The sequence below is a fragment of the Calonectris borealis genome, chromosome 2, assembly GCF_964195595.1.
Source record: "Calonectris borealis chromosome 2, bCalBor7.hap1.2, whole genome shotgun sequence".
In the NCBI taxonomy this organism is placed as follows: Eukaryota; Metazoa; Chordata; class Aves; order Procellariiformes; family Procellariidae; genus Calonectris; species Calonectris borealis.
Window position 1 is genome coordinate 125041928 of NC_134313.1, and position 27814 is coordinate 125069741.

At 38.1% G+C, this 27814-nt stretch overlaps 1 protein-coding gene across 5 annotated transcripts; it reads left to right on the top strand.

Moving 5' to 3' along the window:
* Positions 1–241: 241 nt before the first annotated feature.
* On the top strand, positions 242–27411 carry TCAIM (T cell activation inhibitor, mitochondrial). 5 transcript variants are annotated; one of them, XR_012672615.1, is made up of 15 exons: positions 243–416; positions 2501–2576; positions 2706–2768; positions 5877–6012; positions 6569–6722; positions 7925–8171; positions 9771–9893; positions 12563–12660; positions 14313–14404; positions 16702–16934; positions 17489–17620; positions 19025–19287; positions 20725–21418; positions 21459–24597; positions 26682–27411. XR_012672615.1 is itself a non-coding variant. In XM_075143351.1 (12 exons), the coding sequence occupies exons 2-12, from the start codon at positions 2548–2550 to the stop codon at positions 19248–19250; spliced, it is 1533 nt and encodes a 510-aa protein (XP_074999452.1). In that variant the 5' UTR covers positions 243–416; positions 2501–2547; the 3' UTR covers positions 19251–19631. The 5 variants fall into 5 exon arrangements, 4 of the variants coding, with proteins under 4 accessions (XP_074999455.1, XP_074999452.1, XP_074999453.1 ...); XM_075143351.1 differs by lacking the exons at positions 20725–21418; positions 21459–24597; positions 26682–27411 and having other exon boundaries at positions 19025–19631; XM_075143354.1 differs by lacking the exons at positions 9771–9893; positions 20725–21418; positions 21459–24597; positions 26682–27411 and having other exon boundaries at positions 242–416; positions 19025–19631.
* The last annotated feature ends 403 nt before the right edge of the window (positions 27412–27814 follow it).

Genomic DNA, 27814 nt, shown 5'->3' on the forward strand with positions numbered 1-27814 from the left:
TTCCCGACGCCTAACATTTTGCGAAAGCGCTCGCACGCCCGCGAGCCCCCCGGCCAGCCCCAGACGCCATTTTCGCCCCCGACCCACCGCGCTCCAGGGCGGGGGAAGCCCCCGCGGCCCTCAGGGACGCCCTGCGCGCGACTGACGGCGGCCGACCGCGCCTGCGCGGGGGAGGGCACGCGGCCGCCACGTGAGCGCCGGGGGCGGGGCGCGGGGAGGCGGTGGCGGAGCGGCCGCTCACGCAGAAGCGCCGGGGCCGGGAGCGCAGGCGCGCGGTGTCCCCGCCGTCCCCGGGCGTGCGGGGAAGTCCCTCGCCCGCCGCGGCGCTGCCCCGCCCCCTCCCGGGGCCGTCGGCGGGGGTGACTGCGCCAGGCGATGGGGGCCGAGCCCCGGCGGGCGCTTGTCCGGCCGTGGCGGTAAGGGGGGGCCGGGAGCTTCGGGCTTCTCCGTGAGGGGGGACACCGGGGAAGAGGGGAGGGAAAGAGCGGGGGGGGGCAGGGAGACCCCGCGGGGGGCTGGCTCGGCCGTCGGCAGCCGGAGGACGGTGCGAGGCCGAGCCCCGGCGGGGGAGGGGGGGCGCTGGGCTGCGCTGCGCTGAAACGGGGCCGGGCACTGTCGCAGCCCCCCGCCGGCGGGGTGGGTGCCGGGGCCGGGCGAGGGGCAGCTCCCCGCCGCCGCCCTGGGGCGGCCGTTGGCGGCGGCGGTGCGGGCCCGGCAGGTGGCCGGCGGGGGCCGGGTGACGGGGCCGCCTCGCTCGGCTCCTCCGGTGGCGGAGCCTCCGCAGGCTGCCTTGGGAAAGCGGTGTGGCAGGCGCCGGCTCGTGCGACCGGGGGTCGGTGCCGCCGTTCTCCGGTAGCCGAGTCCTGAGGCACCTGCCCGGGCGCAGCGTGCGGCCCGGGGTGGTCAGCATCGACGTGCCTGAGGGCTGCTGCCGGCAGGCAGGCGGGCGAGATGGCTCGTTATGCCGTGCCGTCTAATCGGCGGGGGGAAGGCCCGTGACACACCTCCCTGACGGTTGTGCTGTCAAGTAGCTGTAGGAAGGACCGACGTCCTTACCGTTAGTGAATTTTAAACTGAATTTTATCAGGGTTCTGCTTTAAATAGTTAAAACTATTAGTGGTTGGATTACTAGAGCTTACTTTCTTTCAAGCAATGTGTCAATCAATTCCACCAAAAAACAGGCGATTTTATTTTTTAGCTAAGCAATGTGACAATTTCTAAGCAGTTAATAGAGCATTTAAAACAAGAAACAATGATGTTTTTGTCTGGTTATATAAAGTGTCACCACAGATTAGTAAGATTCTTGGTTTTTTCCATCCTCTGTCTGAATCCCTGAAGCTAAAATTACAGAGGGAGAAAGATGTTTTATTACCAGAGAGCTTGTTAGTGTATTTAAGTTAGTTTATGATTAAGACTGGTTTTTTTAGGACACTAAAAATGAAATTATTATTGTCTTCTCCATGTAGTTGAAAATCAGAAGACAAAAATTGTAAAGTATGTTGGGGATATTTTAGCTCAGCATATTTTTTTCTCCCCCGATTTACCTCTAGTAAAATATTTGGTAAACAATTTATATTCTTGGTTAAGTATATTTGTATTAGTAAGATGCACTTCTAAAACTGTAAGTGTTTTGCAAAATAGTATTAGGAACTATCATGCTGTATTGGAACAGGGATGGTATTTCTCTGGTAATTGCTCATCCCAGATGCTTTAAAATGGCATACTTAGTGGGAACATCTTATTTTGAAACATGCAAAGAAAAGTATATTCTTAAAAAAAAAGTGCATGAAAACATGTGAAAAAACATTGCCAACAGGGAGCTTCTCTCATAATCCCTAATAATTAGGTATATGTTTGCACTCTGATATGCCAACTGGTTTATCTCCTGTTGGAAAACGCTCAATTACAGTTGCATAGTGCAGAAGTTACTGGTAAAAGTTGCTGATTCATTTTTATGAATGCCAGCAAACTTTTGGTAAAGATTTCCAGGCATTGTTGTATGACAGGGTCTTTCCCTTTGGTTTTATATTGTGCCCCCATAAAATAGTTGGCATATAAATTTTCAAGTATTACCATTTGTTTGATAGTTTTGGACTTAGCAGAATAAAAATTTACGTGGAATTCCACGAGCTGGTATATGTTAGTGCTTAAAGAAAGCCTCTGGTTTTTTGTTTCTATACTTAAGACAAAAACTAAACATCAGGAAGAGTGGGAAAGATTTTGCGATAATAATTTTTTAGGTTTTTTTCCCTAACTGAAACATCTTTAAAGACTCATCTTCAAATCAAAATATGGTAACAACTCTTGATATTTGTAAGACTCGCTGTTTGTAGAAGAAACTGAAAACATTCTTATGCAAAACTTTAGGTTTTATGTGTGATTTCTCAATTTTGTATTACTATTAAAAGTTATCACCTAGGATTTGGAGAATGCGCTGATAAGTAACAGGGGAAAATACTCATGTCCATTACTAAACAGGATTTTTTCTTTTTTTTTTAAGTGAGTTAGTGGATGGCTGAAAGTTAGCTTGACCATTGAGTGGCTGAAATGTTTTGCTGCTTGAGAGCCGTGAGAAGGTATGGCATGTTGCTGACCTAATTTACCTTTAGCATATGTTTAAATGTTTGCTTATGACTTGCATATATGTAAAACTGGTTTGGTAGTTTTGTTTAATGCTTATTTCTTTGGCTTTCTCATCTTTACAGCTTGAAGCTTTCAGCAGAGCATCCACAGTTGAAAATCCCCCAAAGCCACATGCTTGTCCTCGAGTGAGATATTAAAAAGGCTCTCAACAAAACAAGGGTTTTAAAATAGCTTAATTATGAGAAAGTGATACTCGAAATCTGAATGTGATATCCAATATATTACTGCATTATTGAGTTATTAAAGCTCAGTGTTTCAAAATGAGTGAATATATCTGTAATAATGAGCTTAATTTAACAGAGCTTTTCAGTGCCAAAGCTGTAAGCCAAAAAGTTAAACGTCAGAGAGATGTGAAGAAAAAGTAAAAAGAAAGCTGGAGGGAATTATTTAATCGATAAATTAAATCTGTCCTAGAGTACGATTGCATAATGTGTTCTAGTGGAGATTGTGTTTCATATCTTTCATGAAGTGGAGACGACTGTCCTCGAAGTGGTTATGACCTTGATTTTAACACGAAGCCTTTCTCTGCTCTTCAAATCCGAATGAAGTTCTTGGAACAATCCTTGCTCCTTGTGAGCGAAGCCATAAGCATCTTTCTTGCATTTTCTCTCTCTGATTTCATTTTAATTCATTTATTTTGTCACTTCACTTGAAGGATGCCTCAGAGTTCTGTCTTTCACCTTCAGTGAATGAATTCTTCCTTCTGTCACGCAGACTAATTTTGGCCTTTGAGCGTTTCTCTTTTAAGCAAGTTCAAAATAGACTTTTGGCTGGAATCCTGAGCCTTCCTACTAGCATGACAGTGTTGTTTAAATACAAAACAAGGGAACTGAAGTTAACCATACTTGGCCATTTTTCTTGTAGAATACCAGATGGAAGTTTATGATTAATAAACTTGGAAGTATGATTAATAGTTTCCAGGTGTGTTGGAACTTTTTTCCTAATTACTGGAAACGGCATGCAATGTAGCTCGAGAGTGGATGTGAGAAATGGTGCACGAATAAGGTGAAGAGAGAACTGAGGTCCTTCCTTCCTCCTAGCAGCTGGGTCTAGGAGGATGTGGGTTTCTTGCATGGCTGTTAATCAAAACTGCGATCAGATAGGTAGCTGGTTAATTTACTATTTTTTTTTCCTTTGCTGGAAAGAATTTTCTTCCTTTTTACCACTTTGTGGCCACTTGCTACCAAAAAAAAAAAAAAAGAAAAAGAAAATTTCTGCTATTTTTTTCCTCAGTGAGACGACTATTTTGGTGTTTCCAGATGCAAAATGGTAAAGCATATGACCAAGTGGACTTTATCCAGTGTGCTTTGCTTTCTTTCTTGCCAGGTCAGGTAGAGGTTTTTTCCCTGCATCACCGAGCAACTCTGGCACGTTCTTGTCATGGAGAGCATTTGCTCTCCATAAAAACATGATATTGCTGTGGTGCTTCACCATCTCCTGCTATTTTGAGTATGATCATGGGCTATAGTGATGCCTAGTCTTAGAGTTTTTCTCAGATGCAGCCAGCAAGGAGGTAGCAGTGTTTGCCAGTAATACATTTTGTCTTTTTTTAATTTGCCATTTAATCCACATGCATGAAAATTGTTTTTAGTCATAACAGTTTGAAATTCCATCAGTCGTCTTACATTGCAGATTTTTCTATTCCACGTTTCTAGAAAAATGTCTCCTGTTTTCAGCAAGCTGACTTTTAAGACCTACTAGTCAAATATTTGCCCACCTCTTGGGCAGAAAACATTAGCTTTAACTGCTTTCATGTTTCTAATTGAAGAGCTGAAGGTAAAATAAGGGTCATTGCATCTGCTTGACAACTCAACTGTTGTTATTTACTCTACCATTTCCCAAAATGAAAAATATTGCTTATTGTCTGAGCACAAATTTGGGGATTTTTTCGATTTTTTACAATTTTTTTTAAATTTTTATTATTAATGAAAGCAGTCAGGAAATAGTCTCACATGTTTCTGTGTCCAGGACAATTATTTGGTCTAGGATGCTGAACAAATAGCTCTTTATAAAACAGTTTTTTATTAATAAAGTTATTAGTTTTATGTGAATTGGAAGCAGCTTTGCCTCCAATCCGCCATATATTTTCCTATTAGGGATTTGCAGTTTGGATGAATGATGCTGTGAGGAGTGAAACAGCATTGTATTGCTTAACAGAGCAGAATCCTACCCTTCTGACTTGCAAACTAAAATGAACATTAATCGCAGAGAAGATGGTTGGCCGATTGAATTTGTTAGCCTGTGAAACCAGCTAAAGGAGAAATCTGTTACTAAATATTTACCAATTCACATTTTCTTGCCACCTTTATATAGACTGTCTCTGGATAGTTAGTTTGCTAACCTGAATATCAGCTTTGAGCCATGGCAGGAAATTTTGGTGGTCTTTAATTGAGAACTTGTTTTTCCTTCCATTTCAGTCTTCTGTTACACAAGTGTGCTCTTTGCAGGACTGTTGTTTAATTTGTGTGTAATTGGAGGTATTCAATTTTTTGTACTTTCTGAACTTCCTAGAACTTCTTCAACTTAACTTTTCCTTCTGATCTTAGGTGAAACAATCTTCTTTTCCTACCACTGAAATTTCTTTTAGTCCTTGTTTTCTTCTCTTTCAATGAAGATCAAAGGGCAAAAAAGTACTGTCTTTTTACTTGATGTCCTCTATAAGAGAGTATGTTTGGGAAAGTAGATTTTTTTTTTTTTTTTTAAAAAATAGGCACAAGTATGTGGACCTCAGAAACTAATGCAGGACTTCTTTTGATTGAATTGTGATTATTACTCCTGGGTAGAATTTAATATTCTTTTGGCACTGCTTGAAGAATATTGGGTTTGGCTTTTTAACTTGGAGGTTCGAAAGTATGTAAGGGTTGGCTTTTAAGAGCAGTTCAGCAATAGCTACAAAAAATACCACTAAAGCCAGTCTTGGCTGGCTTGACTGGGGAATTTTTATTTGAGCCTGCTTTGAAAAAGCAGAGGAAAAAGTTACTGTACTTATTTACATGTCTTTAATCAGCCATTAACATCCACCATCTCTTGAACCTGTTGGATTTGCTCCGTATAAATACAGCTTTGTGAGTCCCAAGGGGAAAAATTCAGCACTCAGACTTCTAATACTAGTTCTAAATGATTATATTTGCAACTGTGAATGTTTACTCCATTCTGTCACATTCTCATGTAATTTATATCAGTTCGTCACTTGATTGGTTGCATCATACATAAACATTTTATTACTTTATTAGGTTATGTCTGGAGAAGATATTGCTACAATGCATTCTTCAGTCAAGAACTTTGTCAGGAGCTGATGCCATCAATGCTCTCAGACCTTTCTATTTTGCTGTGCATCCAGATTTCTTTGGCCAGCATCCCAAAGAGAGGGTAAAAATCTTTCAGTGTGCTTTCTTTGTAAATCTGTCATATATCAAGGATAGAAATTTTCTGGTTTTCCTGCTGTCAGAGAAACAAAAGTAGTATTAGAATTTAATGTGGTTGTTACCAGAGAACAAAAAGATGCACTTTCTGTATTTTTAACAAGGATAGATCCCTTAAACATCCGTTATTTATTAGTCATATTTTCTGTTCAATTGTTATAAAGAAAATACTGAATCCTTCCAGTCTAATTTATAATACATGTTACTTGCTTTATCACTTTGAAATGCTGTGCATTATATTTTAATCAATGGATTTCTTTAAGCTTGAAAACCTTAGAAGTGGTGTTTTGGAATGTACAAGAATGTACAAGTATGTACATCATGCAATTTATTCATCCAAGATAATTATTCATTTATGCTGAGAATATGAACTATATCACTACTTGTTAAGAGCAGCTGGCAGTTTGTAAAAATTAATTCTGCATGTAAGATCAAAAAGGTTTAGATGAAAAATGGCCAAATTCATCATCTGTAACGTGGGTTTTTTTTCTTTTTTTAAACAGGAAGTAAATGAAAACTCTCTGAAGAGGTTAAATGGCTACTTGGAGAATCTACAGAAACCAGGATTTCGTTCCTTTAAGCCAACTCCACTTACTTTTTATGTAAGAGAAAGAGAACCAAACTCTTCTAATGTTCAAGAATCCTTCAGTGCTTCAGGTGCTTTTATATTGTGCAGAATGTATCTTCCTGTATTTAAATTCTTTCAAACCATTGCTTAACCTTGTGCAGTCATAATGACTTTTCAACTGAATAAAATCCTGTCAAACCATGAAAATATGTATTAGATCAGACAGCTAGGACTATCCCAAGTAATTAAATATCTTAAGCTTTAAAAAGCATTGAAAGAATGAGAGATTACAAAGTTGAGGTCAGGTTACAGTAGGAGGAAGTAAAAAACATAGGTTGATGTAAATGATAATTTTTTCTGCTTTTAATATCATTGTCATGTTTAACTGGAACAACAGTTGGGTCCTTGTTTTCATTGCAGATAGTGTGTAGTACACAGTGTCAGGTTGCTTGTAGGGTCAGTAGGAACTTATTCGTAAGCAGAAGTTGTATAATATCTGAGGCTTCATTTTACCACGTTGTCTCTTAGCCTTGAGACTACAGAAAATACTGCTGAGTTTGGAATATTGGTTTTAATTAATTTTATTCTATGTATTTGTCTCTGATGTACAAATATGCCTTATCTAACAGATGAGTTTTATGTTCCTGCTAGTCAAAACACTTGAGCAAATTGTGAGGGACTCTAGTGCTAGAAAACAAAATCATTCTGTTTTTCAAGAAAATAGTAGTGTTATGTCCAGTCTACTTAAAATAACAGTTGAACTGGCAGCTGTGTTCTGCTCTTGAGTCTAATACTTGCTTGCTTTTCTAATGGTGCAATTAGGCCCAATAGCTGTGATGGAACTTAGTTTTAGCCAGCGTGCAAGTGTAATGTTTTGTTCTGAAGCTTGTGTTCATAACCTGTGAAGAGCTGTTGTAGTTCTGCATTTCTATAGTAAATTATATCCAAAGTGATGATCAGTAATAACATGAATTGTGTAGAGCTGTTGGACAAAACTGCCACTGCTAAAGCAAAAGTATCCTTTTTTGGGTTATGCTGCATCTGTAACTAGGTTTCCAATTTGCCCAATGATTCAGATAGTTAAAACAGCCCTATTTATATTTTTGGACACATAACAGTGTTAAAGGTTAAACTGCACGTGAATTTTGCAGTGAGTATTGAAATAACAATATCATCATAATTTCCAACTATGTATGCCTTGTTTGGCTTCTTGTAAGATGAGAGAAATGTGAATGCATTTTTAATAATTTTAATTAAATAATACTAATTTTGTGGGACTTGTATTTTACAGGGTTTCGAGCAGTCAGTTTTACATTACATACTAGGGATCTCCTGAGCACAGTATTAGATATTCTCAACTCCTGCAGTTTATCTACAGAGCATGTTCAAAGTTTGAATGTGAACTCTCAGCCCCACAAGGAAGCAAAAAGCACGGTGAACAGACCTATCAAATGGGATAAGACTTATTATTCATTTACTGGATTCAAGGATCCTGAGGAGGAACTAGAACAAGCCCAGAGAGTGGAAACAACTTTAATGTATGTAAGGCTTTTATTTAACTGGTATTTTGTAACCTAAATTGGTCTTATTCTAATGCTGAGTTTTTTAAAGGCAATCAATAAACATTCTGAACAATACAAAACTTTACTGTCCAACATGTAATTCTGTCATGCTTTTTATAATTAAAGAGAGTTCAGATGAGCTCCTGGGATAACTACAGTGCCAGCTAAGCTGAGGCATTTCTGCCCAGGGTCATGTTTGGTCAATCTAGTTTTGGTTGATCTAGTTTTTCAGTTTTGTGGAATATTGGTGGTGACTCAGGAGGCAGAGGTTGCACTTGCTCCATATAGCTCCTTACCTCTTACAGGACTTCTGTAATGCAAAAATATACGGCTATTAACTTTATTGTTAGTTTTTCATTATCACATTCTGTTGGGAGTGGGGTGGAGATAATACATGAAAACTAAGGTTAGAATGTTTTAATTTGCCAGATATCTTAGTGTTGTGCTTCTGATTTGTTGTTCAGCATACCAACCTTAATATTTAAATTGAGGCAATTATAAATACTGAACTTGCATTAAATACAGCGTGTTAATGCTGTATTAAAGTTGATTGTAAAATCTGTATGTGCTCATTTTGGGGAAGGGTTAAAAATACTGCCTTGAAAAACTTTTTGTAACAATGAGAATAAATGCAGAACTGTGGTGGTAGTATCTTCAGAGCAAAGAATACCCTTCATCCTGCCTAGCACCTCACAAATAAAACTGCTATAATACATGCTACTGTAAAACACTTAACTGAGATTTAACATACTAGAGAATATTTTTACTTATTTTTACACATTTACAAGAAATGCCATGAACAGTTACGTATTAACAGTCTGGTTTTAATACCTAGCCATTTGGCGTTGGGCCTCTCTTTTTGCTTCTGAGTTTGAATTTTTTTGCTTAGAATACAGTATGAGAATGGAAGTATTTGATTGTAAAAACAAGAATATGAAAATAAGTTTATGCTATGAACAAAAGCTAAATCTCTTAGAGAGTAGCTTTTTCCTGGAAATAGAATGATCTATTTGTTGAAAGTTTTAGATGAACTCCATGAGCCTGGTTGTGATTATTGATGAAAGAACTGTAAAACCTTGACCTGCTTAATCTGTGTTCATCCCAGCTCTGTAAGACTTATTTAACTTAGCCCTTTAGTACTACCTCCCTTATTTGATAGTCTACTATGATCACTTTGATTGTGTTTGATTTTTTTTAAAAGGCAGATGTGTGGGAACTTCTTTCATTAAAGCACTAAGTTCTGAAGCAGCCCCACTAAATCGCAGTAATCTGCTGCTCTACACCTTTCACACCTCTTAAGTCTTACAGTTGTAACACTGTCAGTGTCTTTTGGTTCAGTTTGATTCCCTAGTCCCCCCCAAAGACATTAAGCGCCAGGTTTTCCTTTGTAAATATCTTAAGGTGAAGCATTTAGCAATTTCAGTTTCTGTCCTCTACTTTTAAAAAATCCCTTTACCTGGTAACTTGAAATAAAACATTAATGTTAACGGTAAGAATTAAGTTAGTTGTACTGTTTGCATGAAAGGTAACATAGCATGCCTCTACTGTTGGGTTTTTTCCCTCCTCTTCTTTCAGATCCTGGCTAGATTATAATGAAGCAAGTGCAGTAAAAAAGCTGAAAAAGAGTTTGCCACTTAGAAAAGAACTAGAACGTTTAAAATTTGAACTCTCTCATCAACTCCAGCTCTCAGATATCAGGTAATAAACTAGATCAGTAGGACTTGCTTTAAGACAGTCAAAGCAAGGAAGTGTTGTGTAATACTGTGTCATGAGCTTTAAAGGCTTATTCCAGTAAAACAGTAATATTTTATGTATGTAAAAGTGTTATTGCACTGATTAATATTTTTCTAGAAGAATTCTGTTGGGACAAAAGTTTCCTGTACAATCTGCTCAAAAAGACCTAGTATTTGTAACTAATAACATAGGCTCCAGTTGAGACAAACGTAAGCGCTTGAACGAGGACCTGCGTGTATGCATTAGTTTGGGTGTTTTGCTGGATAAAATTGCTCTTCCTGAATTCAAGTGAATATCTACAAAGGTAACCAGACTGGCAGTGAAATGCAACTTTACATATGGTACATATTGACATCCTGTGAAGGCTTAATAAAAGTGTTGTTCTTTCTAGTGTCGTTTCCCACACTCCAGAGGAGGATATTTGTTTGCTTGAAAGAGCTGAGTGCAGTTGGTGATCTTGATTCTTCAGAATATTTTCCAGAAAATAATTTACGATCCTTTTTTAAATTTTCTGCCTTCGAATGAGGATGTTCTGAAGTGGGATATTCAGGATGGGAAAATGGCAGTGAGGGTATTCAGCAATGGAAAAATAAACTTTGGGTGATTATTTCAAGGGCTAGTCTGTTAAGTTCTTCTTTTAACCAGGAAAAAGAGAGTTGGAGCTTCTGAAATCACGCTTTTGTTCCTTTCACCGTGTAAAAGACCCTGGCTTCCTTTAAGCTGAAACCAGGTTTTTTGAACACAATTTCTAATCCTTTGCAACTGTGCTGTGGTGGGGGTTTTTAAGTTTCTGAAACAGTCTTCAGTATTAAATGCGTAGATTTGGTTTTTTTCATGGCTTATATTTAATTTTCCTATAGTTTGTGCTTTTAAAATACACTAGAACTATTGTGTTCCATGAAGAGTTATTAACCTTCGAAGAGTTACATTGTCATGATTCAGAAAAGAATGTGAGTGTCAGAAATCTGACAAGTATCTTAATAGGAAACTACAACTTGTGATCCTGCAGCCTGGTGCTAGTGTTCACAGAGGTTTGAAAAAATAACAGGGTCACTGCCTTTATTCCATGTATAAGTTTATGACAACTGAAGAGAAAGTAGGGTATATAAGCCACCTTTTTACATTCCTGTCTGGTGCTACTGAAAGCAAAGTGATATTGCTAGGTAACAGTAAATAGTTATTAGAATGACTTGCATTATAATAGATTGAATTGCCTCGTGAGTGCTGTGGCATAGTGCCATTCTTTGCATCCCAAAGGATGCGGTTTTGCCAGTTAGGTTTCCCTTAAATGAGATCATGTGGGTTGACCCCAGCCAGCAGCTAAGCACCCACACAGCCACTCGCTCATACACCCCCAACAGGATGGGGGGAAGAGAATAGGAAAAGCAAAAGCACGAAAACTCGTGGATCAAGGTAGAAGTTTAATAGGTGAAGTGAAGCAAAGCTGTGCGTTCAAGCAAAGCAAAAAGAGGAATTAATTCACTACTCCCCATCAGCAGGCAGGTGTTTAGCCCCTTCTGGAAAGCAGGGCCTCAGCATGTGTGATGCTTGCTTGGGAAGACAAATGCCAGAACCCCGAGGGTCCTCCCTTCTCCTTTCCCTGAGCATTTATTGCTGAGAATGACACCACGTGGTCTGGAATATCCCTTTGGTCAGTTGGAGTCACCTGTCCTGGCTGTGTCCCCTCCCAGCTTCTTGCCCACCCCAGCCTACTCACTGATGGAGGGGGGCAGAGTGGGAAGAAAAAGCGGAAGCCTGGACACTCTGCCAGCATTGCACAATAGCCAAAACAGTGGTGTTTCAGTAAAACACTGTTTCAGTAAAAAATACAAAACACAGGGCTGCTAGGAAGAAAATTAACTCCATCCCAGACAGACCCAGTACAATAAGGGAATGGTAATTTCACATTTTGAGACAGTTTTATATCAGCTAGAAGTTTGTAAAAGGATGTAATTTTTCAATACACTGAGACAACTTTACAATTTAAATGCTTTTTGAAATTTATTTAGGAGTTTGTCTGATCTGTCTTTGATAGAAGAGATGTCAAAACTATGTGTATTAAAGTCACCAATGTAACACCTGGCTCCTGTATGGTTTAACAAGCAAGTTACCACTGGAATCATAGTAATGTTTTGAGCTAGCAACTCAAAAGATTTAAAAAAAAAAAACAAACAAACAGAGGCAATGTCCTTATGGACAGTATTTGCTCCTCTAGACAAACATTACACAGTGTACAAATAGAAACTGCATGTCACATGACTGAAACAAATACTGGGTTGTCTGTTGCTATTTACTTACTAACCCCCTTGTTGAGGGAGAGATTTGCAAGTTTTGTCTACCAGGTTTTATATTTATTTTTCCTGTATCTTTCCTGTATCTGGTTTTATTCCTTTTTTTTTTTTTTTTGGCACTCGCTTTAAGAAAGACTGAAATTTTATTTAGGCTTTTTATCTGTTCAAATAGCATATGACACAGACAGCTTTTCAGTAGGCCTTTGCTTTTATTGCTGTTGGAGTGCTATTTTGAATTATTTGTGTTATAAGGCTTTCAGCTGCATCTCAACTTCTGCAATTTCTTTTTTTTTTTTTAAATAATGTTGAGAATGAAATGCTTTCAATTATATTTTTATTTAGGTGGCAGAGAAGCTGGGGTATTGCTCACCGCTGTAGCCAACTACACAGTCTAGGTCGCTTAGTCCAACAGAGACCTGAAGTATTAAAGAATGTTAAAGGTATTTCTGTTGCTTGTTTCATATATCCTAATATAGGATTGATTCAAAGATAAGCGTGAGTCTTCTGTGACAAGGGAGCTCTAGTTCTTTTCACAAATGCTTTTGATAACTGCAAAAACAAACCTGCCAGGCTTACTGAAAAGCTGGTGAGAACTTACATTTTAAGCTACTGAGTGTTTTTTTAAAGTGACCTTTCCTTATAGTGTATTCGCTACACTCAGCTTCTATTTTACTTCTTAATAAATGCAAACTGAGCGAGTTGAAGGCACTAGACTTAGTACTAACAATGAAAGAAAAAAATCCAGACTGAACCTCTGAAAGGGTGGAGGTAGCGATAGATTGTTACCCATGGTAGATTAAAGACAAAAATGCGAGTAGCTCTCTGAAGTGTCAATATAAGGAGGCCTTACTAGAATACCTTTAAAATCGTATCGTCTTCTCTTATCGTGCATGTTCCATAGAATATCTATATTAAAGTCTGTATTTTCTCACGAAAAACTAAAATATTCTGTAAACCTGACCTACCTTTCTTCTCATACAGCTGTTTGACCTGTGGCAATAGCTGTTGCCTTTAATTGTAACTCCACATTTTATGCCTGTCTGCAGATACTCAGTTTTGAGTGGCTTTCATTTGAGGGTTCACCTAATCCTTTGTCAAAAGACAGAGTGGGTAGGACAATAAGTAGTAGTTTTAAATAGTATCAGGTTTCAAATTAGTTTCTTTACCTAAGCGTGCTAAAGATTTGAAGTGCTAGAGAAGTCTGTTTTGTGAACCTGTTGTAGTCTCATCATTGAAGATCTTTAATAATACACTGGACAAATACCTGTCAGTAATTATACAAGTACAATTGATACTGCCTTGGGGTACAAGGATCGACTAGATGTCTTAAAGTCAGTGTTGCTCTTTCTTAAGGATTTTGGAAAACTGATTTCTGAGAGCCAGAGCTTCTATTTAAGCCTTGTCTTGTACATCATACTGAAGACTTTTGTGGAAGCTTATTTTGATAAATAGTTGCCTGTGCTTTTACCCTAAAGAATTCTCGAGGAGTTTTGTACTTCACTTAAAAGCCATACTCAGACTCAAAACTGGTTTGTCACCCCAAAAGTAAACCTAGTTGTTACCCTTTTATGTTGTCTGTATTCTTTCTTTAAAAAAAGAGCAAAAATTTAATGTGAAAGCATTTCTTACAGCTTGCATGTTGCAGGGAGTTCTGTGGAAGTAGTGTTTGAATGGCTGTGCTAATAGTTCTTTGACCAACCTTTACTTTATTTATATATACTTTAAGCATATAGCATATATTTCCTTCTGTATACGTGATTTGTACAGATTCTTTGAATATGCTGTCTGCTGAGATTTTCTCTTATTTTAAAAGTAGTCTTTGTGAGAAAAAAAGTCCAGTTAACGAAAATCTATTGAGTTTAAACAAGGAAAAGGCAAATGCTAGGTAAGGTTTGTATGAAAAAAGTTCTTGAACTGGAGTTTTCAAGAATCACTCTTTCAGATTTTGAGAATAACGAAAGCACCTACTCATGTGTGTCTGTGCTGCAGAAGTGTGTTGCTTGTAACGTGTTAGTAGCATAGTTAAGCCTTAAATAATTGTGGGAATAATTGCAGTAACCCAAATTAGTAAAGAGCTTTGTTCAATCTTTAGGACGCACGGTGGTATTTACAGACCGTTCAGGTATGAGTGCAGCAGGCCACATAATGCTTGGGACCATGGATGTTCACCATCACTGGACCAAAGTAAGAAGCTTTTCAAGTAAATGATAATGCCTCTTGTTATGACGTCCTTTTTTAAACTATAACCAAAAAATTAATTGATGCAGATAACTGATGAGTAATTTCAAGCAAACACATAGCTACTATGTTTAGCATAACTGTGTACATTGCATTCTAAATTTAATCCTGTGATACACTGTTACTAACAACAATCTTTGTCAGATCTTTACTGCTGCTTTCACTAACAAATGAGTCCTACCCCTGATTAGATATAAAGAAAACTAACTTGTTATGCAGCGTTCCAGTCTATGCAATGAGCTTTGGCATAATATTTCACGATCCATAAAGAACTCATTCCTATGAATAATTTAGGAATTTTATTCAGATTTTTTGTAAAAATGGGACTTAAAGGGAGTTGTGAAGTGATCATTTCACTCAATGGCTGCTAACCAACCTTGTCACTCCACTTTGTTCTTTTAGGCAGATAATGTGGATGTTGCAGAAATTTATCTTTAGTGACTATGCGAATTCTGCTGCTGCTTGTGTAAAGTTCAGAGTTGACAAGCTTTCTAGCATCCTAAATGATAAAGTTTTATATGCAAAGGAACACAATTAAAATATATAGAGATATCAGCGAGTCAGTTAAGGAAATTTTGTTGAATCTTGGTTGCTGAAATATTATTGATAGTTCTATCAAAAATATTTCTTTGTCAAGGAGATAATTGGTGGAATTTCATAGTTGGGAATTTCACCCAGCTAGAATATCAGAATATTCTATTTGTGTATTCCAATCAATGAATAATATGAAAATTTAGCACTCAATCCAAAGCTTTCTCTGGTGGTAGTTTAAATTTTTGCCTGTATATGTTCCGCTGAGGGAGAAGACAAACCATGGTTTGTTAACGTGAATGATTTACAAAGAACTTAAACTGAGAAAAAATAATTTAATGCAAAACTTTCTACTCTGAGATTTGAGAGTGTTGATAGTCATTGGAATAAAAGTGTTCTTCTGATTAATACTAAAATAAACACTGTCTTCCTTGAAAAGAGAAAGCTTTCTCTTTCTAAACTTTGCTGAGAGGTTTTCTGAAGGGGTCATATATCCGCAAAAAGTATTTTGCAGATGGGGCAATGTGTGTAGTTAGTTGTGGTGATGGTATTTGCTTTGGAAGACAAAGGAGAAGTATGTATTTGAAGCTGAAATCAAAGGCTTTTTATTTTAAAATGCACTGAAGATCATGTTAAATGATACAGAGAAAAAGTCAGTGAAAGTCTTCATGAGGTTGGTTAGCTGCTTGGTTTATAGAGAGCTGAATTTTTTTGTCCAATTCTAACCCATTTGAGAAAGCAGTCCCAAGTGCTATTACTTTTGTCACTAATTATTAGAAAAGGGAAGCAGTAGAATAGTGTTCAAATCAGTCTGTAGAATGCTTCGTCAGAGGTACAATATTTAGAGGATTTTTGCTGGTTTTCTCTATAACGAATACAAATGCTCAACCAATGGATTTTATTGTGCCAAAAGCTGTTCTGATTCTACTACTCTCTGGGATTTCTAAAGAGATTATTCTGAAATCACTTGACTTGTTCCAGCAGCAGTATTTTTTTGTATGGAAAACTATGTTCTAGTAATAACTGGGTAGATGGTAAGTAGTGACTACTGCTGCAGACTTTCCCTTTTTACTTGTTGCCCTATTCCAGCCTTCTCCCTATCACACCTTCTATGTCTCGACTCACAAGTCTGATCACTTCTTAACCTTTTCTGGTATAGGTTTTGTAGATTAGAGATCTGGTACCTTCCTCCTTTCTCCTCTCCCTTCAGACTCAAGACAAGCTAGGTTATTATCCAAATCCTTGGAAAGAACTAGTTCCAGCAACAGAGACTTCTCTTTTTTGAGAATTGGTATAAATTAGGCTGGCAAAAGCACTTTTGACTGTATCTGGAATAGTTCTACCACTATATAACTGTGGTGATAGACATTTTATGTAGGCCTCAGATTATAATTTTTTTTTAATCTGGGACTATTAATTTCTGTATATATAGAGAAAGAGGACATCAATCAATCTTGTTAAGGCCTTTTGGTGCCTTTATAGTGTACATACTGAAAATACTTATGAGCTTATTCCATTATATCTTGCCCCAAAATGTATATACTTGATATTTCTGATTTTTTTTTATTCTTTGATTATTTTTTTTCCCTTGGGTTCCATGTTTGCGTTGTTAAGTGTCTCTTCTTTTATAGTTTCTTGTTATTTTTTTCATTTCTTAAAATTAAGTTTTATGCTTTGTAACACAGGAAATGTTTGTTTGTGTGTGTGCACAGATTTTTGAGAGATTGCCAAATTATTATAAACTTCAAAAAAGGCTGCTGTTCTTGGAAGATCGGATAAGCCAACTTCTGGGAGGCATACAAGTAATATATGTTGAAGAACTGCAACCCCTGTTGACTCTAGAAGAGTACTACGAGACTCTGGACTCTTTCTATAATAAATTGCGTGACAGTAGACTACCTTTTCATCCTCGCAGTCTGCGAGGCTTGCAAATGATTCTGGAAAGGTAGGTATTTGCAGGAAAGGCTTCTTCCTTTTAGAGCTTTTACTCTTTTTTTTTTTTTTTTTTTTGTTACACTGATTATTGCTCTCACTGAGAAGAAAAGTAATAAAATCTCAGATTTTCATTATGTCGAAGTCTTTTTGTTTCTAAAGGTTTTAAGTGCCTTTTTATGGGTTAAGAAGGAATCAGATTGAAGAAAATCCTGCTTAATTTCATTCAAGTTAGAGTCAAAGTTCTGTCTTTATCTTACAGTGTTGTGCTGGGTAAAATCAAAGGCTTTGTGCTGTCAGGTCAACACTCAGCTGTGTATGGTGGTGCTGCTGTTTATATATTTTGAGTATTGTTGACAGTTGCTTTTGAAATGTAATTTTAAAAAGCTTTATGTATGATGCTTCTGTATTCTCATGAGCCAAACTTTATTAATTTTTTACCAATTATTCTGATTGTGATTAATTTATATTCTTTTATCTTCAGAATTCATTCTGAAAGTAATTAACGTATATACTTGCGTAAAAAAAAAAGATGCCTTGTTTTTTACTTCCATCATGTTTCATTAGTGACAGATACGCACCAAGCTTACATGAATTTGGACACTTTATGATCCCAACAGTCTGTGATCCAGCAACCCTTCAATGGTTTATTTTTGCCAAAGCACAGGAAGCAAGAGAGAATCTGAAAAGAAAGGAGGAGTAAGTGTTCACGTTACTCAATATATTTAGCTCATGAAAATCTTTGCGTGTCATATGTTTTATTTGGAGGAGGAGGAGAACTTTAAAGAATGTATTCATCCTCTTTTGGTGAGAAAAAACTTTTGCTTATAAAATAGAACTTTACCCATCAGCTTTACTAAGTCAAAAATTTCAGCATTCAGTGAACACAAACAGTTGTTAGAAAATACCCATCCTTCACCTTGTAGAAACAGTTGTATTTTATTCAGAAATAAAAGATCTTTGCTTACAAGACAAAATTACATAGTGTTTTTACAATTACTTCCCCAAAGGAGAGGTGGGTTTTTTGTAAGGAAGAGACCTTTTTATTGAATAAGAAGACAACAAACTTCTATTAATGTTATTTACATTGTGACAAGAAAGCAGTAAAATCTAAACTAAAAATTACTGAGACCGACTAGAGAATTATTCTTTCTAGTTGTTTGTCAGTTAGTTGAGGAAAAGATTAGTTAGCACCTAACAAGGGGAAGAAAAAAAATTGAGATAGAATGACGAGAAATACCTCCTTGGTACTCTCTCACAGATGCGAGTGAGATGAGAGAGATGACAACAGTGAGTCATAGTACCATAATTAAGTCCATGACTTGCAATATCCATCAGAACTGTAAATTTTGTTCTTGAATTTGTATGTTGTATATGTCTTTGAGGATCAAGAGCATGAAGTGGAGATACTGGTTTTATTTTTAGATAAATACTGTGATAGGTAACTGGCTATTACTGTCCTTCTAGAGGTTGTTACTGCAAGTTTATTTTTCTGCTTCGGAAAGCTTTTAATGAATTGTTGAAATATCACACTGTTGTGAATGTATACATGATGTATAGATCCAGATTTTTTTTGTGAAGGTTATTTTAGGCATGGGTCTTGCTGAAGGCTTTATGGTTTTAGCATTTAATATGCATCAGGTGATTGTACCTGTCATCTGTTGTTTTTTATGACATGCAGAGTACTGGTCTTAATTAAGAAGACAGAGTAGTTATTAACATGATTTTATTCTTAAAGCTTCTTTTATTCTTAACACTTTCAAGGTTATTTAATTTCATCATTACATTAAAAATGGAGCCTCATAGGATTTTTAGTTTGGTATTTTTCCCTGTTACCTGGTGAGCAAACAAATACCATGGTGCAAGCTTTCAAATGTGACTCTGTAGGCATGCTGTTGCCCATAGTCACAGAAGCATGTTCAGTCTAGCCTCTGAGCTAGACATGGGTATCAACCTGCACAAAAATCTCAGCTGTACCATAGCTGTACATGAAGTGAAACCTTTGTTTACATGAATATAACCTACAAATATACTTATTTCAAGGGTTTTTTTTTAAGAGATTACGTTCTAATTTTGTCACTGTACATTGTCTTCATTTGCTAGGATGATGATTTCAGAAAAAGAGCTAATCGATACTTCCACTGAAAAATTTTCTTTGGATCGGCTGTATAAGGAACCCAGTGTTTCCAGTGCACAGATGATAGATTGTTGTAAGCGGCTGCTAGAAGAATCGTTGCCATATCTACAAGGCATGCACCTTTGCATTTCGCATTTCTACTCTGTGCTGCACGATGGAGACCTGTGTATACCTTGGAACTGGAAAAACTGAGGACATATCTGATAATCAGATGAATTGTTTATTTTCTGTAAGAGGCTATAAATATGAATGTTTTTAAGAGTAAATTATTTAAATCTGTATTTTGATATCAGTATTCAATCCACAAATTTTCTTCTAACTGCTGCTCAAAAAGGATTGGAGTCCTAGATAATTTGCACAATGCACAGTATTGCCAGTTCTGGGAAAGACATCTGTACATTCTCCATACTACTGTAGGAGTCCCAGTGTATGGTAGCAGTTGTGAAACCGCGTTTTTGTAGTGAATTATGAAAATACATTAAATTGCAAGTCTGCAAAAATGTGCATGTGTGTTTTTAATACACACAAATATTGCCAGATAGATCATCTTAAATAAAGAGTGTACTACTCAAACCAGACGTTACATGCTACCTATTACTGAATAAAAAAAAAAGACAAGGGAAAAAACATCAGAGTATTTCTGCTTTGCAGAAGAAAGCAGTATATTAACTTGGTCTCTACAGTAGAGTTCCATGGGCTGGTCCAATGTTGTTGCCTTAGAATTTCAAAATATGCCAGTTGTAGTGTCTGCAGTTACTTTAAAGGAGATGTCATTCTCTGTTTTCTGGCATTTGCTCCATAAATACAGACAATCCTCTTTACGTACACTATAACAGATGCAAATCCCATTCACAACACTTAAAACCTGAGTAGTTTAATGTGACATCTAAGGAAAGGAAGCCTTGATTTGTGTGGGATTGTCTGCAAGAGTAAGTACTTCTAAGTGAGAGCAAGGAGTTTGCAGTAAGGCAAACACAGGGATCTTTACTGGTACTTTATTCCTTAAAAAGAATGAAATAAAGTGTGAATATATGTCAACACTTTTTCATTGTAATACATGCCAAGATGCCTTTTATATTTGGGTTGCTACTTTGCAAAATATCTTTTGAGAAGAACCAACTGCTTAACATTTCTGGACTTGAATTCACCTATAACAACTGGCAAAAAAAAAAGGAATTGTCAGATGCTTACTTGACTTGTATTTATATTTGTATTGAGCAGGGAAATTGTTGTGGTTCTCTGCCTTCTCCTGTTAAAAGGCTCAATGTCAAGTTGTTTATTATGTTGCCAAACTTAAAAACCCCCACTGTGATCTCAAACATGTCCGTTTTAAAACATCGAGACAGCAGCTGTGACTTTCTCAGGCCTTTAATTCAGCTGAATTACTAGCAATTCCTGTATAGGTTCTGAAGATCAGTTGATGATACTGATAGTTTCTTTTAAGTTTCTTTTAAGTAGTTAACTTCCATTGCACCTTACTTCTCCTCGTTCCATCTAGCGTTGATGATACTGTCCGTGTCCCAGTTGTGCTAAGCAAGTGAGCCAGTCCCATCAGTTGTAGCCCGGCAATATTCCCTGTAAGCTCTCTGAAAGTAGGGTGTCTTCAGGAATAAAAGCTGAATGTAGTCATTTTTTTTTCTTGCTTGAATTGAATGACCCCTTGCAGGCCTTCAGGCAAGGAGCAGCTATCCAGTTTGACTGTAGAGGAGATAAAAAGTCTGAGGGAAGGTGAGTAGACTCGATCAAGAGCCTGATGCGATTCTGTGAGGACTGACGCTAATGTCACAGAAAGCAGTGACTAGACCTAGGGACCTTCCCTTTGCGGCATGGAGAAGAACACTAGAACTGGCTGGAGCAGGAGATGTAAGCTGTAAAGAAAGAGCCTTTATGAAACAGAGCATGGGATGTTTGGGCAAGTAAAATGGGGCAGTGGAGACCGTGACCTGGAATGCGGATCGGAGCAGGCCAGGGCAGGCAAGAGGGAATGGGACTGAGCTTAAATGTGAAAGCAGTGAAAATAGTTGCTGTCAAACATTTCCAGTCTGGGATAGATCTGAAGATTCTCGCCATTCCTTCTAAGGGGGAGTAGCCAAAATCCTCTGGCAAAATGTGTCAGCCCTCAAAGGGTGGCGTGGCAGCCTGCTTTTCTGACGGTTACCTCCAGGCTGGGGTCTCAGGTCTGTGCAATAAGCCAAAGAGTTCCAGTCCTGCTGCTATCCCACCAGAGAGGTGGTCAGCTCAGGTGCCATGGGGGAGGTCCTTCCCTTTTCTGTTAGGTTTTGGGTTTTTCCTGAGTTCTGAAGGTGATGCATGTCACAATTTCTAAAACTGTTTAAAAGTTGAGCAATATAAAAATTAAGGTTGCATATAGGTCAGTAATTCAGCATGGTAAGGTCTGAGTCTTAGAGTTATTTTGTAGTGGCCTTTCTGTAAATTGGTTTTACTGCAGAATGGTCGAGTAGCCTTTACGGTCCTCCCAAGATTTTTTAACATATCTAGAAAAGCAGTGGAAAAACCCAAAAGGATAAACCTAATGTTCATGTTGTAGGTATTTGTTTTGACAAGTTTGACTTACTGTGAAGACTGTCCCAAAAGTAACAGGGCATTGTCCATTTAGGTAGATGTGTATGGGTTATATCTGTCAGAATTATATTTTGCTTTCCAACATTTTATGAGGTGGGGGAAAAAAAAAGGTTTAGAACTCTGAAAGCCTTTTGTCACAATGGCAGGATGGAAATGGACAACGATTTGAAACTTTTGTCTGTTTTTAAACTGCGCAGAACACCTCAAATTCTGTTCAACAGACTGTGCTATCAGCTCACTGTAGAAATAGATTTGAATTAATATTAACATCTACTGTAGTTTTATTCAGTACAGAACTCCTGCTTGCTCTGTGGCCAACAACCAAAAACATGCTTGGTATAAGTTTCAAAAAGTGTTCTCTTTAAAAACAAACGTTAATATTAAATTAGGTGGAGTTGATATCTTGCTGTTTTAATCATTATTGTTCGGCTTAGATTTGAATTTTTCTCGTCCTGTTTAGAGATTTGCAACAAACCTGTGAAAGATAAGTGAGAATCTCTACTAGTGATCAAAGACTTGAAACGTGTACTGGTCATCCGTCATGAGTCAATAAACCGTGATGCCCAGATCGTGTCATTCAGCCTCTGGGAATGGTTTAGTATTTTAGTGCAGCTGCCAGAAGGGAATTCAATGCTAGATTCAATGCTAGAATAAAAGAGATGGGGACTTAAGACAAAATTTATCACCTTAACGAGTTATTTTGATGCTGTTTAATACTGTGACCTTGAGATGCACGCATTGGCAAACAGCAATTTCCATTTTGTCAGGTGTTGGCATAATGTTTTACAGTATCAATTCTGTATGAATACCAGTGTTACGGGCTCCTGCCTGTGTTTTAACAGCTTGGTATGTGATTTTTATTCTTAGAGCTGTGTATGAAAATTGTATGAAATTGTGTGAAATAATGCCCATTTTGTCATTGTTCTTTTGGCTATTAACTGCTGTGATACAGTCTCAGGGACTAATAGGCTTGTATTCATGTTTTGTAAGACATTCGAAATGTTGATAATGAATCTTGAGAAAGACTTAAAATGGGAAAATCTTCTAGAAGATTAGAGCTGATCTATTAAAGCATATCCAAAATTCATCAGAACTTTTCATGGAGAACAAAAATCTCACCTAGTTTGTGTACATTATAACTAAAAAAAACTTTCTGAGGAAACTGTGAAACTTTAAAGCCTATTAATTTAAAATTGCCTTTCTGAGAATATATAGTATTTGTCTGAACAGGGCTATCTCTGTGATCCCTTGGACATATCCGTGTACTGTGTGTTTGTAGTACATATATGTAAAGATGAGACTTTCCTAGTATTTCTTTATAAGCTTAACAGTATACAGATTTGTAACAGAGCAGGGCAGTTTTTAAAAAAAAAAAAAAACAAACACCAGCCTAGCTGAGAAAGAGAAAACATAGCTATAAATACAGTAAAAATGTTAATTTAAAAAGATCAGAGATGGAGATCATGCTTTTCTGTTGCATATAAATACTAGAATAATTTGACTTAAAAATACGAGATTCAAAGCTGGGATGTCGATTCTGTGCATGGAAAAAATGTTTAGATATCTCCCTGGAAGGCCCTGTTAAGACTGCAGTACATACTGAAGTAACAGAAAAATAATCTTGTTTTGCAGTTTGTCCTTTTCAGCTACGTATTCCTTACACGATTGCTTAAATGCTGAATAATTTAGTACTTCATTTTTGCTAAATCCTCCGATGGGGCGCTGCGTGTCTAAGTAGCCAGACTGATTGATTATGATCTCAGTGATGTCTTTAAAACAAAAAACCTTTTGAAGATATTTTATTTAGTAGGGCTGAAATTTAATATTTTCTTGCCAGCTTTTATATTCTAAAAGTGTCTTTTCTGTGATCTTCTATTTCCATAGCTTTTGGCTATTATGTGGCTCCATATTTTAGTAAGTTTAAATATTTTTAACCCTTTTGCTTTTCCTAACAAGTTTACCAAAAGAACACAGGTTTAAATTGGCCCCATCTATACTGTGGACTCTGCTTAACCTCCTTGTAAACTTTTCTTGGATTTTAACAGGGAATAAGGTTTCGGAAAAGTGAGAGTGGCCAAGTTTGTGCCAAATGTAACGGCTGCAACGACAACATGAAATGGTGTTTAACATCGAGGTTAGATAAAAAGAGCAGGGTTATAATTTTCTTCTTAATTTAGTTCCAACATCCCTACCTAGCTGCTCAGGAGAACAAAAGGCAATTTGATGTAGCTTAAGATACCAGTCAGCTTTAATTTCTTTTTGATTGTTTCTCTTTAATCATCTGCTTTGTCATTTGATTTTTATATGTTGCATAGTTGAGCAGTCAGCTAATGCCTGTGGTAGCTGTGTGCACCCTCTCTCTGTAATGGGATATTCTGGGACCATTTACTAAAAGCAGCAATCGGATGAGAACCTGATGTCCTCCCTCACGACTGCTCTGTGATCTGGCGGCCACAGTTCAAGATCAAGGCGTTTCCTTGATAGTGCTTTGTCCAACCCACACGTTATTTTACCCATCAGTTTGTCATGCTCCTGGGAACCTCTCGTTCTGGGTTGTTTTTTTTAATGGGATGTTTCAAGTTCATGGAGTCAGTGGGTCACAGTTGTAGACTGAGTTTTTGAATCCTGCTTGTGTTGCAATCCAAGGGGATGGGTAACTGCTGTTTTCAGCTCGCGTTTATTTCAGACAGTCCATCGAGAGAGAGCTGTAGCTTCTACACAATCACACAATGCTCAAAAAAAAAATCTTAGAGTAAATGCAAATCCTTCAATTTCACACTTAATTAAAATTGCTAGAAAGTACTTAACAAGGAGCACTACATCTAACTTTAATTTGATTTCTGTCACCGATCTGCGGCCAGGGCAGCGTTGTACAGAGTCCGCATGGTTTGGGGCTCACCCTGCTAGCAGGGATCTGCGAAGGTGATGCTGGCTCGGAGAAGCAGAGCTACCAAGGGTGAGTCAATGCTGTCTTCATCAGCCCCAGGAGAGGACATCTGATCGCAGCAACCTCTCTGGTGGGGTGGCCTGAGGAGCCCTGCTCATTTTAAAAACAGAAAAAACCCAAAACCAAACCAACCAACCAACCAGAAAAAAACCTCCACAAAAACAAAAGTGAGGAATGGCCTTTCTGAAACTGCTACCTGGTTTTGTAGCAGTGTTGAGAGGGCAACAGCTCATGGTGTTATGAGCCAATTCTCTGGTGCAGTTTTGCACATTTTGGATAAGGGAAGATTCTTGGAGGATGATGCTGCTGTCTTCAAAATGGACAATCCCTGTAGCCAGGTGATATTTAAACACAGAGCGTTTAGTATATTGCATGATCAGATGCACATTCTTCTCTGTTGAATCTCTGAGCTTGTGAGACCTTTCTCCAAAGGTCACAAAGCATTAATCTAAATGTGACTAACCAGTTCACGAAGGTTTTAGCAACAGGGAATCTTGTCTTGGTCAGTATTTGTCCTGGAGTAGCTGGGCCTCTTGTACTCTGCATTGCCACCAAAAAAGTCAAATTAATGAATCAGAATTTAAAAGCATGTATGGTTGCAAATGTTTTTTCACTGCTGTCCTGGTATGACAGACTTTGGAGGGGAAAAAAAGCTGTGCTGTAAATTGGGGGATGTACATGCATTCCGGTTTTAGCCAGAAATCTGTCCGGAAGCCCAAGATCCCCTATCTTGATTTTGAGATGGTGAAAAGTGGGTGGGACAAAAGGCCCTGCAGGTCTGAACCCCTCCTGGCCAAGATCAGGACTTAAAAAAAAAATTATATATATATATATATGTATCTTTCTTGCTACTGTACGGTTCTTTCCATCTTTGCTGGGTATGGAAACCATAACCGTAATCTGGCAAGAACCACATTTCATCTACAATTTATGCTCTGGTCTAAAAATGAGGAAAAGGAACAACAAGGTTTAGGATTGCTGCAGCTTGGCACTTAAGTTTTTGCCCACCTCCTTCCTAATGCAGTTTGTCATGGCCAGCTCTGAATGGCAGATCTCAAGAGCAGGTTCCAGCTGAGATTTCTAGGTGTAATTTAGTAGCATATCACTACCTGGGTGGCCGCCCCTTGAAAGCCATGAAGACCTTACTGCCTTTGCAGGTATCTTCAGATGTCAACAGATCCTAACAGACCTTCTCAGCTCACAGGTCTCTCTTAAAAGCCTTGAAACTCAATTATGGCTTAATTTGAAAAATCACTTGTGAAAAGATAATCTCTCATCCAAGTAAAGCTGTATAAGGCTGTATAGTGAGTGTAGTATGTCTGCATAGCTGATTAGCACGAGAAGTTTCTTTCGGAGAAAAGGGCTGCTGTTCTGGCTAGGTACGTGTGTCCTGAATTTCTCCTTCATCGGGTTATTCTTGGTAGGTACACGTGATAGGCGGGTTTATTCTAAATCTCTGCGTTCAAAAGTGGTTAAGAAGAGACCATGAAGGGGTTGGGTGTTGAGCATGTCTCTGTCTTCCTCCTTCCCCTCCTCCATTTGTTGTCTCGAGCATTAGTGCCGTTGGGCAAAGGCTTCTCCACCTTGAGTGAACACGGACCATTGGCTGCAATGGTGACAAAGAGTTGGTCAAGAAATTACAAACCAGGGTTTCCAAAACTGCTTTCTGCTTCTGACGAAACAAAAGCTTCACTGGGTACAGGCTGTCACTCTGTGTCTTAATCCCTCATGCTCCATCATAGAGGTACAAAATGTACTCGCACTCAAATCCGTTGTGGCATGCTGCTCCTCTCGGTGGTAGTCTCCTGAGATTCTGTAAAAATACTGAGTCATCCATGGCACGGGATGTTTGGTAACTCCTCTGTTCTTTTTTGGTTTAAAGTTTGTGCTGGTTTTGTCATGCTTTCATTGTTACCTTCTTTTATTATGTTCCTTTATTCCAAAGATAAACCAGCCTTTCTTGAGGACAGAGTTAATACTAGGTGAAGCACTATTACGCAGCAATTGATGAAAGCCTAGGTGCAGTTAGCAATTACTTAAAATGGGCCGGATTTCCTAATGATTACTCCTTTCTGTACAAATTTATTTTGCAGACAACTTATTATACTGAATTCTTCTTGGATAATGAATTTGTGAAACATTTTCAGCATCACCCTGAGGCACTAGCAGAAATTGCCTCCTCACATGATAAATAACTAAAATGGATAGGATCTTGCACGGACCCTGCACACTTGAAAAGCCTGCACAATTCCTAGCTTCTGGAGGGGGGAAAAAGTGACCGTGTAAGTGAGGAGAACTGCGCTGGAGAATTCGAGCGTTATCATCACGGTGCACTGTTGAAGTCACGGACTATGTCTTTAGGTAAGAGGCATAAACAAATTCTATGTGAAAAACAAATTGGAGTAGCTGTAAGCTCTCCTAATGTTTCCCTTTCTGCTTTATTAGTCATTGTAAACCTCCTGCTATCCGGGTTATAACCTTGGGATTATTCTTTATACGATGGGCATATTTAGAGTGAAATTTTGTGTCCTATAACTTTAACCATAGCATACGTTATTAAAAATTAATTTAATGGTCCTCTAGGATCCAACTCTGGAGGTAGCAAACAAGCGTCTCGGTTATATATTGTCTTCAATTATTCATTAAGAACTGTGGGGATTTTCTAGAACATATCTCTAGCGACGCTCAAAGCTGTTCTCCTAATGCCAGCAACAAAGCTCTGCTACTTAGTTTAACAGAAATGGACATGATTTCCCTGTTGGGTTTCTCTGTTTGAACTGTGTAATATTTTATCGCATTTAATAAAGTTTATTAAAAACATGACTTGTTATGAGAAAAATCCTGGTGGTGAGGCTAAAGCATCATTTAATTTTGAATGGACATTTTGCCAACAAGAATTTTAATATATCACCATGTTTGTGAGCATAATAGTTTAAGACACAAATTACACAGCATCAGTATGGATAATTTTCTTGTACATTAGAACTGTTTTCTCAGCAGTTTGCACTCCTGATTACATTTCTTCTCTCTTCGATGTTATTCTGGTTTGGACTTTGTAGTTGTTGCCAATTCTTTTTTTTTAAAACAAACCTGTTTTCCTCAAAGAAACTGCTTAATTACGGAGCTGCCAGTGCTGCATCCTCACTCTGGGAAAGGGTCTCATTCCACCCCGGGCACCAGATGTACAGTTGCACAAATGTACAAGGGTCTATGGGAAGGGTGTATC